This window comes from Brugia malayi, assembly GCF_000002995.4.
Source record: "Brugia malayi strain FR3 genome assembly, contig: Bm_v4_ChrX_scaffold_001, whole genome shotgun sequence".
NCBI classification, from domain to species: Eukaryota; Metazoa; Nematoda; class Chromadorea; order Rhabditida; family Onchocercidae; genus Brugia; species Brugia malayi.
This window is the reverse complement of record NW_025062479.1, coordinates 4488682-4502541: the sequence shown is the minus strand read 5'-3', so window position 1 is coordinate 4502541 and position 13860 is coordinate 4488682. Positions and strand designations below refer to the sequence as shown.

Genomic DNA, 13860 nt, shown 5'->3' with positions numbered 1-13860 from the left:
GCCTGCATAGCCATAGCTACACTCATCGTAAGCTACTTAGCATTCATCTGTCAAGTGACGGAAGTCTGAACATGAGCAGTCTCTAGGGAAGTGTTTATTGTAGTTAACAGTCCAATAAAAATACATTCTGAAATTTAGTGTTTGCACTTTATAATATCAAAAAACGGAGGTCTTACGATTTGCGAAATATTATGAGATGAAGACCTGTCGTGGAAACTAACCTTTCCATTATATCAAGGCAACAACGATCAAGTGCTGGTACTTGGTAAAATCTATAATTGGATGAGGCCATCCAGTAAGCAACGGTTAAATGGGAAAGTGGGAGGAAGAAGCATGAATATAGTTGTTTAAGATATATTTTAATTGATTGCTTGATTCTATACCTACTACTAATTTGAAAGAAGACTATACACATGCAAAATTGCTACATGGAGTAGAAAAAAGTGTATATCAAGAGTTCCCCGCAGTGATTTCTTTCTTATACATAACGGTAGAAAGCATATGCAGTGTGTCTTGTATAGCAACCTTAGCATTAACCGTAACGAGCCCATCGAGAATAGGTGTAGAATTATTATCTATATGGGTGGTAAGCATTAATAAGCAATAACGACAAATATGCAAGTAGAGTGTTCGGGAGTACTCAATCGCTTAAGCCTGTAATTACACTGGAAAATTGAGTCACCCAAACAAATTATCACACAACTGTTATGATAAGCTTTGCTTCAGCATTTCTCTAAATACAGTTAATCATACTTTTTCTAAGAATAGAAGTGACCGTTACAAATCAATGTAAGTACAAATAACTACGGAAAATATGTCGCCTAGAACGTTCAAGGCCGAGACTTGTAAAGACACACTTATACAACTTCTTCCTTAGAATCTCTATAAACACTCAGGCCCTAAATTCAAGAACGGAGTCGATAAGGTAAAATGTTAATTAGATGGATAAAAACATGACAGAGGAATGAGACCAATGATCTCATTTAAAAGACTGGAGGAAAAAAAGGATAACGAAATTGTTGATTAGTGTTCATCCCAATAAATTAACAGAATGTAACATAATTGCGCGCATTTTAGAAACCGCCAATTTTAGAACTCGATTACTTTAGATTTGGAATTTTCCGGACAGACACGCTTCACAATCGAAATTCAGCAACTGTATTAGAATTTGTATAATTTAATAACGAACAAGACTAAAAAAAAAAACAAGCAAAAGTAAACAAGGAGGAAAAGATATCAAGGGAAACATTGGAATAAAATAGATTTCAGCCAATTTCTAAACGGAAGTACAACACTGTTAAGAATAATAGTCTTGCAAAGAAAACCAACAGCAGACGATGGAGATTTACAAATGAAACCATACTGATGGTCCAGTTACACTGATGAAGGCATGGCTGAAGAGAATTGTTCCGGATTTCATCCATTCGTAAAAAGTAGCAACACTATCGCTATTATGACTACATTTGCGCTACATTTGATAAGGAAATGTTCCCAAAAATAGTGAAACAGAGACAAAAAAGATAACTTTAACTTCCATATTTCAATTTCCCTTATGAACTTTTATGACACAGAGAAATAGACCAAGATCAAAGGTGGAAGTTGCTTACAGTTTGTAATAAGAGCGTGACAAAAAAGCCAGAACAAGATAGCAGCACAACATAGTATGTGCCAGAATTCTATTTAAAACAATAAAACTGTAATTTCTTATTAAAAATCTCAATTTCTTGCTTAAAGCTTTGTTTTTCCCCATCCAGTCCTTCGTTGGAAGGAACCAAATACATGAATTAGGATATCAGAAACGAAACAAAACACATTCTTCCAGAAACAAATTCAGAATAGCCACTTTAAGAAACATGCGAGTTTTTTTTTTTCTTTTTCAGGAGCATCGTTAGTTAATAAATCCTATCAGAAAGTGAGCAAAATAATTTCGTTATGTGTTTAGTATAAGGCTTCTAAATCTTGAGCGAACGGTGAAACCTAAGTTAGTTTACACTAACTTTAGACTTGGTGAATAAGTTAGCACAGAGCAAATTCAGGACCAATCATTCAAGTTTCTGCGCCGATACTACAAACCTCGTGTCCTAATTGATCATCCAATTACAACAGAAACATAAAATAGTTAAATGGGAGGTGATGGCGGGGGTACTGATGAATAATTTCCTGCCCCTGTTGGTATGGTTGTTGATGATGCATTTCCCGATGCAACTGTTGCAGTAGAACAACAAACTACACTACCAGTTCCAAATGTTGTCGTACTACGACAATCGCCAGCTACTAACTGTTCAAATGAATGTTCCAACAATTGGCGAGCAGAAAAATCCTATAAATATATCAACTGATTTGAAACAGCGAGATCTTTCGAGCTAATGTGACAGTTGGAAAATACCGCAGAAATGTACCGCACTAACCTGTGGTGGTATTTGCAGGGACAACGCCAGGCTTTGTGCATCGAATGTATGATCCAGTGCGATAAGGGCACCATGGACGCCACTATCTTTCAGCTGAGTCGCATACGCCCCAAGACCGATTTCCTCAACCCAACGTGCCACTCGATCATTACTCCATACCAGTACATCTTTAATATCTCACCATAAAATGTTGTCCATTGTGTAATTTTAAGTCCATGAATGCTGCATTTATTCCGATCAACATAATTTTCTGCAGTGTAATATGGCTATTGTATGTTAACTTAATTATAGCCAGAAAAAGCTTTTAGCTGATCATCGTAGTGATATCGCAAGCAGTTATGCATATCTATCTACCATTCATGGACTTAAAATTACAAAATGGACAACATTTATGGTGAGTTGATTGGCGCGAATTGCTATCCTATACATTTAAAGCACTATTTTAATACTATGAAGAAAGATAACTAAATCGACTAACCTTTACTAATATTCTCACAAGCTTTTCGCCTTTCTATTAACGCTTTCTTATCATAATTCAGCTTCTTCAAACAAATTATACCATACTGCAAACTGGTACTGCAAGAAAACAAGTAAACGTATAGCTCGCATTAAAACATGAAATTCCAGTATATAGAAAAAAAATTAAACCTACCGGTGAAAACTATCGAGCATTTTGAGATGCGTCCTAAGGTCACGTTTGGACAGATGCTCCAGCATCCGAGCATCCAATAAACACTCCATAAATGCTGGCCGATATTGCGCCAGACCTGAAAGAAGCAAAGATTATTTCAACTTACTGTTGCTGGTATTCTGAATTTATAATACAGAAGGCATAAGTTGCACCTAATGAGGGCAGCCATTCATTACCAACCCATTCGTGATTCATTTCACCAAATGCCAGCGTTGCGCGTGTTGTACGCGGTGCCGACGGAGAAGTCAACGAAACCATTTCCTGTTATATAAAAAAAGATGAATGCTGAAAGGAAGCAGTAAAGTAAGATGCTACAACGCACTACATAGTTCATTCCCAATGTCAACATAATCTACAGACTCTATTCATATGATAGTTTTTAATTACCTGTATAGCTAATCGTAATTTCAGCCTATGCAATGGATTTGAGATGCCTATTTCACGCTGTATTTCTTGATCTGACAATGCACTCATGATTGCACCACTTTTCACGTTCGCACGACATGCCGCTACATACCTGAAAATAAAACTCTGAACATATTTTTCAGTACTTTTGAAGAATGACAGTAGATTACTTTGCAAAAAATTATAAAACATGACATACCAAGCAGGCATGCCAACCCATAATTCCAACCAGGCTACTACCGTTGGTCCATTCCACAGAGCAAAAGGAGTACGCGCTTTCATCGCCTGCAATAGATACGATATTAAAAAGTAGTTCAAAGCATTTCTGCTGGTATTAGATATGTTTATAAGTGCGGAAATTTATATCTAACATATAACTGTTCCAACAATAAGTAACGAGTACCTCCTCCAGCAATTCGTACTTTTTCTTTTTTCTTCTATCAAAATCAGCAGCTGTAGCAGCACCAAGTACCACTCCACCGTTCGATGATTTACCTGTAATCATTTTAATTCGGCTGAAAAATGTATTTAACATATGACTCATCTTAATGAACTACAAATCAGTCATCTTAATGAAACGTTTGACATCTCCTTCTCAAGAATAAACCAAAAATAAATACGTAAATAAGAAATAGGAAATTGTTATGATGAGTAGAAGTAGAAATTGTTATATAGTGCCTTGAAATTCGAATCTAGTGACTACTTGCAGACTGAATCTTAATTATCTTCAGATTTTAAGCGCAAAAGAAGCAAATATTTCGAGAAAAAACTGGATTCAAGAAAAAAAAAAACATGGTTATTCGCTTGAGAAAATTGAAAATATTTAAACTGCTACCCGTTAATAGGGAAGAGGATGTCGCTGCACTCGTAGTGACGGTAATGCCTTCTATTGATGACATTTCACTATCCGAATATCCACCTGTAAATAAGTATAACACAAATCAGCTAATAACAGAACAGATGTTAAACAGTTCAGAAACAGTCGTTTACGACATGTAAAAAGCTTGACATTTTTTTTTTTTTTTTTGAAGTAAGCTCAAAATTAACAAATGAATACCTTGCTCGTATTGTGCCAACTGACGTAAATTGCTACCACAGCTGCTACTTTTTGCTTTCTTATTAAATAATCGCCCGAGAGTTTTTGCTGCAGTCGAAGAGGTTGAGCGTTGCTTCTTCGCTCCTATATTTTTAACTCCTCTTAACCAAACATCAACAGGTTCTCCTAGAGAACCAGAAAAGGATGTGTTGCCTAGTGACTAAGATTTTCGCACTTAAAACCAGAAAACTTTGAAGTATACCTTTTGCAGTGCTCGGTGTCCCATAAACGGGTGAGTGGTCATGTTGTGAAGAAGTAATGGATGATGTAGGTGACAACCGATCCATCAATATTCCTGGAGGGACTGGGCCTAAATTCGGATTGTATTCATCATCGAGAAGAGAACCCTGCAAAATTTAAAAAGATATGACAACCAGCGAAAAAATATCTAGCTTGAAAATTTAAGTTGCGAACAAACGTAAAATTTAATCTCATTTAAAAAAAAATAAAAAGCAGCAGATGCATACTGTGTAGGAATGCTGCATTTGATCCGCAGAACTTGGATATCTCCTGCTGCGCAATCCATAATCAAAAGTTGCAATACCGTTAGGCATTTCATCCACTGCACCAAACTGCAGATTGTGAAATACAACAGTATGATAAGAAACTAATTATGATGCAAGTTTATTTCACTTTTCTTTTCTGCTATTTCATCAAAGACCCTACAACAAGAATACAAGAACATAGGAATTTAGAGGACATCATGTTTACCTGATGACCGTACGAAGAATCCACCGGTCCAGCGCTGCTACTGCCATGAATGTGTGATGTTGATGCATTAGCGGGAAGCTATAGTAGCAAGCAATGACAAAATAAAATGTAATGCATATAAACATATAACCCGATTCAAACCAGAATGTTATAAAGTCAAGAAACAAAAAATATGAAACGTACACATTAAAAATGTAAAAAAAGAAAAAGGAAATAGGTAAGAGATAAAGAAGGCACCGTATTGTATTTGGTAACCAAAAAATCGTGCTGTGGTGAGTTGCGTGGTGTCGAATGTGTTGATAATGCTTGTGACTCTTCGTTTGCTGTAAATATATAAAATGCATTATGGTGAATTTCACTATTTAATAACATAAGTAGGCGAGAACAAACACAACAAATTACCTGCAGCAGCTGCAGCAGCCACTGCTGTAGCTCGATTTTCTAACTGTTCTGCGATACGTTCGGCGTGCGTTTTCTCTTGTTCTATTAATCGAATTTCTGAATTTATAGCATTCAATCTGCAACATTATTATTTTCATCACTTTGGTATAGCACCATATGCAAACTCTTATCACAATCAAATAACGGATGATTAGAAGTATCACACGCGAGGCGGGGAAAAACTGCTTGAGATAGCAAACCTTTCCTGCAACATATTAGCAAGCGTATGTGGATCTGCAGCACCTGACATTGTTGCAGTGTTTGGGACTGGTGGACAAGCAGTTGATCCACCACCTCCAGTCATATCCATCATTGATGATGATGACGAAAAAGCCTGAAAAGTAATTTTGTATCTTTTATTTCGATCCTCAGTTCTTCACAACCAATCCAAATCGCACTGCTAAACAGCTTAGTTTGGACAAGAAGTATTCACCAAACCTAAAAACTGGAAACCCTGAAATTTGAATATTTCGAAATTGTTTGCTATATTATATGAACATTTAAAAAAAAGAGCTCAAGTCACTGTCTGAAAAATTGTGAAAATCTTTACAACAGAATTGCTATTTTGGTCAAAGTTATTACGTGCTGCACATTAGCAAGCACATGTGCTTGCTGCAGTCGATCCCATTCTTGCTCATTCAGTGTTTGTACTTTGCTTGGATCTTCTTGTAATGCTTGCATTCTACCCTTTTGTACACGACGTATTCCACCATAAACTGAAGTACCAGTGGATGCTGTAACAGCCTAGAAAGAATCTTTATAATAGCAAAAGAAATTATAAAAATATATTTCACTCTAGTTTAGTAGAAATTATGGATTAAAAAGATCCCAACATTGAAAATGATCTTCAGTGAAAAAATATATAAACAACGATACCACAACAGGAGGTGGTGGCGGTCCTCCAGGTCCTGAAGGAGATTGTACAGGCACAGGTGGCGCTGCTACAGGCAAAATCATTGGTGAACTATGCAATCTGTAACTTTTAATGACATTAACTCATAGGAAATATCCAAATAGCATTATGTTAACATTAAGAAAAGTTTCAACAGTTCTGTTGCATATGTGCAATTTTTTTTGACCGTTTTCTAAGGTCTACAAGAAACCTCGATTGATTCATAAATTTTCTGTTAGAAATGGAAACTAAGTTCAATAAAGACTGACAAGCAGGCAAGTGAGGAAATGAATATGTCATACGGATTTGTGGTTATTGAAAAAAAAAAAAAAAAAAAAAAATAGAAAAACAGACCAATTAGTTCAGATGAACAAGTTAACAGCATACCGCATGATTATAATTCCAGTCTTTTCCTTTTTGTTAGTTGATAAAACTTTTTTCTACTCTTGAAAATATAAGATGCTGGATAAAAAACAAAACTTCATGTGTCGAAATATGGATGACATCTGATACTAGATATTGAAGATTTCATGCCGAGATATTAAAATCTCAATAACTCCGAAATTATCATACCTGAAATGATACTGAGCAGTACGAGCGTTATAAAGTTGATTACGTAGTGCTTCAATTTCTTGCCGCAAACTTTCATTATCACATTGCAGACGTTCTTTTGTCCGCTCACACTGAAAATAAGACGAAATTAAGAACTGCACGGAATGATAATAACTAGTCTTCCAAAAAGGCTATCGATAAATCAAACGAAACTTAGAAAGCATTATTCATCTTACCGCTTCACTACAATCTCCATTTTTATACAAGAGCAAATGAATCCAAACCCTTGTAAAATTTAAAATTTATGAAATGATAATTGGCATTAACTTAATGTGAAAACAATCTGTGTAAAGATGGTAGCGAAGCATAAACTCTTCACAAATTCACCAAGAAGTGGTATAAAAAGAATTATTCCACCTACTTGGTCATAAATTTTCTTTGTTTGTTCCAACTGTTGAGTTAAACGATTCTTCTCATCAAGGGCCTGCATACGCTCCTTTAGGTGTAACTGTAACCTATAAGATCTCTCTATTATTTGAAACACTCGGTAGTAATGACAGTGCCCTATGTTCTAAATTAAAAATCAATCAAAATTTGTGAAAAATGAAGGTTGTAAATCAAAAAAGACACCATGAATACTCACAACTTGTAATTAATTACATTATGTGAATTAAGGGTTCCCCTTTTCTTATTTCTGTCTCAAATTCATGCATACGCAAGATCATCTATAATAAGTGATTTAAAAACGACAAAGAAATCTCACCTGTCGTTCGATTCACTCAACAATTTGTCAACTGTAGATGATAAACGCTGGTTATGTTCTTCATTCATTTTCTCTCTTTGCACAGCACGCTCCAGTTCTGCACTGCGTTCCTCAACTTGTCGAGCCAACCGATTCATCTGCTCCTCAGCACTGAGTTGCTTCTGAGGAAAACTATTCAACAGTCACGAAAAGTATAATGAATAAGAGCTGCAAATCCCACTCCAAAATGCCTTGAATTTCAGTATTTCTTGATACATGAATTTCGATATGAATAAAAACAAAAACAAAATCAAACACTTGAAAGTTCACAAAAGTAGATATACATAAACATTATTTTATATTAAAATATTTTTGACTATTTCCCTGAATATGAGCCAATCTACACCTGTTCTGCAGCAGTAAGAGCTTCCATACGTTGCTGCAATTCTGCTTCTACGCTTGGTAAGGATTCTGCCTTTTTCAAACTTTGAGCTAACTGTTTTTCTGCCAATTCAAGGCGTTCTTGCAAACTACGTACTTTCTCTTCGTTCAATCTAACCGCAGCATCTTTATTAGCAAGCTGAAAGAAAACAGTATATCGAAAAACCAAGTGTGATTTGATAAAAATTGTCTAAGTAAAGCTTTGCATGACAGTACCGATCCATTTTCAAATCAAGTACGCTAGCTTTAATTCAAGAAATGGCGACTTCGACTAGTAATACTGTTCATATTGATTCATTTAGCTATTCAAACTGCTTCTAAATAGTAGATTTAACCGAGCTTAATCTGAAAGATGTAGAATTGCGGAGACATACTTGCGACCGGACTTCCAGCTAATTTAAGACTAAAGATGAAAGAGATGGGTACAAAATCAGGTTATCACTTACTGACCCGATGTTCCAGTTTATCATTCAAATCACGTAAACATGTGGCTTCCCGCTGTGCACCCATGTAACGACTTTCCAGAGTTGAAATCCGCGCCTCCTGATCTTCACGCTGCGCTTCCAACTAAAATGAATAAAGAGAGTGCTGCAACCCAGTTAAAACGTTCTTTTCGAGTAAGCGTAAATTTAAACAAGAGATTTAACTGTCCGCCAATAATCATTAGAAGTAATGAGTAAGCATATGCCCACCTCTTGAAGATGATGCTGCAACTTATTGACTTGCTCCTGCTCCATTCGACCTTCTTTTTGTGTTGCAGTAAGTTGAACTTCTAATTCTGTATTCCTACAATTACAGACCGCATTAAACTGTATCTCTCAAAAGTTTGAAGTGAGTATTCAAACAACTGTTGCATTGAAAACATAATTATGAAAACGCTGATCGAAAAAACATTAACTTTTTACATGTATTCAACCATGGAAATAGAAGCAAACAAGCAGATGTGATTGCTATACCGATTATTTAGCTCCTGACATTGCTGCATACTACTCGCTAATTCTTGTTTCAACCGCTGGCATACTTCTTGTAATTCAACCAAAGCTCCTGCAGATTCAACTGTTCCCTACAAAATAAAAGCTTGCTTCATTAAATACATATGAAGCAACCAGAAGTTGCAAATACCAATCAGTGAAAACAATGATGATCGCTTTCATTACTTCTCAAATTCCGAAAGATGCTCTACAAAGTCCAAAATTACTTCTTCATTATTTGTTCAAATGATCAAAAAACTCACAAATTGCTGTTGCTGCTGTTTTTCTGCTGTTATACCATTTTGAGATGCGTTTAGCTAAAACATAGTACTTAATAGAATTCCTCGTTAAAAAGTATAAGATTATATGAAGCTAATATGCAGGACTTCAAAGGATTTCATAATTTAAACGTCTGAGAAATCTCGGCACATCACCTATTTCTGAGAGACAAGAAGCTAACAGTTTAAATATATGCTTAATATAAATAACCTCAGCTCTGCTTTTGAAAAAGTCGAGTGACAAACCTGCTGATGTGCTTCTTCAACTTCAGCTACTACCTTCGCTAATTTCGCTTTTAGCGACGAATTTTCATCTCCTTTTATCGACAATTCATCTTCCAGTGTTGCAACACGCTCCATTGCAACACGCAAACGTTCACGGACCTATTTAGCGAGAAAAAATTACTGGAAACAATCTAACTATGAGTGCCAACTTATAAAAACGCTAGCTTCAGATCCTGTATTTGCATATGATTGATTTTCCTTCTATCCAATTTCAAATATCATAAAGTAAAGATGACTTACTTTTTCATCCAATGCTTTGTGATGCTCAAACAATGATTTAAGTGCTTTCAAAACTTCTACTTCACTACTCACACCAGCTGCTGGACTTTGAGCCTGTCGTTTCATTACCGTCATTCGCAAAGACCGCTCATGCCGCGAGACCTACGAAAGAAGACCGTACGAAGAACTGTTTAAATTTATTTAAAATACTTCCTTTCTCAAAACATTCACTGTTTGATTCCTAGGAAAAAATATGTCAAAAAAAGATAGCGTCAACCATAAAATCACGAAACTTAATTTTTCCACACCTACCAATCATAGCGACTTCAACTAAAAGGCGTATCCCGTGACCAGCAAAAACATCTAAAGTGAAAATAAGTGGAATGCAAACAAAATTGCACCTACCAAGCACTCCAAATGCTCCAACAGTAATCTCGTATTGTTTCGTTCTGCTTTCAGCTCTACAATTTCTTCATCTTTTTCTAACAACTGTTCACGTAACTGAGCTAGTTCTTTGGTTAGTGACTGCAATTCCTGTAAAAGAAAATCATTTATTTTATAGTGCTACTAACAATAACTTAAAATGAAGCTTTCTTTGAAAAGCCAATTACGTGGCCACTTTTCATATTCGGATGGCGCTAAATATGTTTCCAATAAATGGAAAATGCATACTGTATATCTCAACAACCCTCTGAGTAGATTACAAAAATTTAATGAACCACAAGTTTTCGAATTAAAAACTAACTCCAGGCAAATGCTGAGTTTGCAAGTCGAACTGTCTACGGAGACTTTCCTTGTCACGTTCGGTATCTTTTACATGCTGTTGCAAGTCTTCGATACGCCGCTGAGCATCCTGGAAAACAAAAGAAGCATAAAGCTAGTAATTTCTAGTCTTATTAATTTCCATTAAAAGATTACCAGATGAAATTCTATACGATATAGTCTGCATGATAATCAAAGGAATGTGAAGTTCTTATAAATAAAATTTAACATATCATTAACCTATTCCTCGGAATAGCAGATTAATTTTGGTGCTTATTTTATTGTACAAAATATGAAAAACTTTCGAAATCATAGGACAAAAAATTTTGACCTAAAACTAGTTACCTGCAACTGTTCAAGTAATTTGTCGCGTTCATCAAGCATATTCACCATCAGCTGCTCTATACGATTCTGTTCACCAGCCACGCCCGACAAATCACATGATTCAGTGCCAGATCCCTACAAAAGATGAAGATCGACTAACAAATTTATTTCTTTTTAAACAGCAAAAAATGGAAGTTAAGAATATTACTACACCTGCGGAGCATCATCGCTGTCTTCAGAAATAGTTGGCATCACATCGCACATCATTGTCCCGTTCCAACTCATTTTGTTTTTCACTTCCTTATGCCTGCAATGATTTCTGTATTTTAAATACAAAAAAATTTGACTGTAAAGATAAACAAAAACCAGAAAATTTTTTCGTTTAAATTTATGTTTACCTTTCCCGTTCAAATAACAGTGATATTTGTCACCGTAAAATGAAAACCGCATATGTGTTCACTGAAGGTGCAAATGAAAGCATTCATCGTCCTACCGTTAATGTTAACTTAAGGCCTCTAATGCATTACAGAATTAGAGCAGCAACGAAATTGAAAGTGATTTAGTACTGAAGTTGGAAGCTGTAGTGAAGATAATTATGATAAATGTTGATAATTCTAGCAGTAATCTATCGACCAACAAAAGAACAAACGTCCTACATAATATCAAGATGGTACCACTGATCCTGAAAAACTTTTCGACTCTATGCAACAATAATTTATTTCAGGTCTCTGTGAATACAGTACAAATCAACTGAGATTAGAAGAGATGTGTGAACATACCAAATTAATGCAAAGCGTCCGCGGTCAAAATCATTCAAAAATTAATTGTAAAACACCTGAATAATTGAGGGATAGAGTCAAGCTTCGAATCTTTAATTCTAAAAAGTGAACTGAGTCCCTATGAGAATGAATACAAAAAAAAATTAACCAATAAATCATTGCTCTTATTTCAAACAACTCTACAGAAGGAAAACGATAGCATCCACACCTTCATCCAGTGAAAAGATCTTTCCCTTGCTTTTTCATTGCTAATGATTACAGTATATCATTAGAGATAAACCAAATTCTTTTCATCACTTCTGATAGCAGTGGAAGAAAAAATGGGCATAAAGGAAGGAGGCAATAACTACCGAAGAGATAAAAAGGATAAAAGGTAAACAGGATGTGATTTACCCTCCCTTTTATTTCTATTACTATGAGTAAAGGAATTGTAAGTGTACCAATGCTGAACAGCTGTTTCCGCAAGCAGCGGTGCTTCCGCTGACCCTTAGAAATGTTAAACATCTGCGCGGATTCAGCCTGATATTTCCATCACACATATTCTCTAGCAAAGCGCAAGTCAGAAATGAAATAAACTGACCACAAGTGATCAAAAAATGATAAAAAACCATGAGGAAAAACAGGTTAAGAATCATAGAAAAGACGCGAAGCAAATCAATATTAGTATATATTGGTGTCATTCACATAATTTACTAATAGACAAAACAGTGTTTTAGATCCAAAATTTTAAAGCAATACACAATGATTTCACTATTATTGGGCACGTCTTCAACATCTTTACTCTTACCCCTGATAGCCTTCCTAATATAACACACTGCAGAATATTGATCCTAAAAACCAAAAGCATCTTCTTAAGTATGAACACCCGTTATTATTTTGAAATTATTTAATAACTGCATTGCAGACCTTTCTATTATCACTGATATCTTTCACTCTACACCTTTCATGAAATAATAGTCAACAAAAGTGTGCAGTATGAAATCGTAAAAGTCGCAGCTATATTGACTCTGTAACGACGTCATTTTATCGATTTTTTGAATAGTACTGCAGAATGTGGTGTCTTCCCAAAAAGGATTTAGCTTCAAATATGTGAATTCAAGAATTATACACCTGCTCCAGAAGAGATATTTAAATATATTTAAAAAAGTATAGATTTCTATACACACTTTTCCAGATGTATTTAAAAGATAGATTAAAACGATGATAAACATAATATACAAATGAATGAAGTATATTACACCTGGATTTCTATACCATAGATATATCTTTTTTAACAACACATCTCTAGCATACTCATTTGACAATGCGAGAAAATCGATAAAATATTTCTAGCAGTCCGGAAATTAACAACGGCATGCAAACATTCATGCACTACCCAACAGTGACGGATAATATCTACTAACTGCCAGGAAATAACTTTTGCACTCAGAAACTCATCATCAAATAGTAAAAGTGATGGCCAGTGAGATCAGTCATAACACATAACCATGCAGAGATGCGAGCAACGATATAATCTCAATCTCACGTAAGGAAATCGTTAACTGACCCAGTCTTATTCTTCTAAGTCATTTGTGTAATACAACATGCTTTCAGTGGAAAATAACACTTAGGTAGCAGAATAAACAATCACAATGTGACACACTAGACGCAAATATGTAGCATATTTAGATGGGTATCAGAGATAAAATATATGGACAATACTCTACCGTGACTGAAATGTGGTGAAAGATATCGAATGCTATTCGTCTGACTACGCATAATGATTTGTTAATTATGAATTTAAACAAATATGTAGATTTGAATAATTAATTTTACAAACAGGAGGTCTGATCTGCAGTAATTATAAGTCAATTACTATCCTTT

At 35.3% G+C, this 13860-nt stretch overlaps 1 protein-coding gene across 2 annotated transcripts; it reads right to left on the bottom strand.

Annotated features, from left to right (window-relative positions):
* Positions 1-2119: 2119 nt before the first annotated feature.
* Positions 2120-11503, bottom strand: Bma-syd-2 (Uncharacterized protein; the record flags this gene model as incomplete). 2 transcript variants are annotated; one of them, XM_043073618.1, is made up of 32 exons in its annotated part: positions 2120-2320; positions 2409-2575; positions 2887-2984; positions 3061-3175; positions 3252-3360; positions 3487-3616; positions 3704-3789; positions 3908-3999; positions 4340-4423; positions 4562-4684; positions 4803-4947; positions 5068-5172; positions 5312-5389; positions 5549-5634; positions 5714-5829; positions 5953-6086; positions 6335-6496; positions 6629-6725; positions 7218-7327; positions 7618-7711; positions 7960-8120; positions 8345-8518; positions 8830-8946; positions 9072-9165; positions 9336-9442; positions 9614-9667; positions 9875-10012; positions 10154-10294; positions 10538-10666; positions 10878-10985; positions 11240-11353; positions 11432-11503. In XM_043073618.1, the coding sequence occupies 32 exons, from the start codon at positions 11501-11503 to the stop codon at positions 2120-2122; spliced, it is 3741 nt and encodes a 1246-aa protein (XP_042929552.1). The 2 variants fall into 2 exon arrangements, with proteins under 2 accessions (XP_042929552.1, XP_042929553.1); XM_043073619.1 differs by lacking the exons at positions 9336-9442; positions 9614-9667; positions 9875-10012; ... (3 more) ...; positions 11240-11353; positions 11432-11503 and having other exon boundaries at positions 9072-9116.
* Between the last annotated feature and the right edge of the window lie 2357 nt (positions 11504-13860).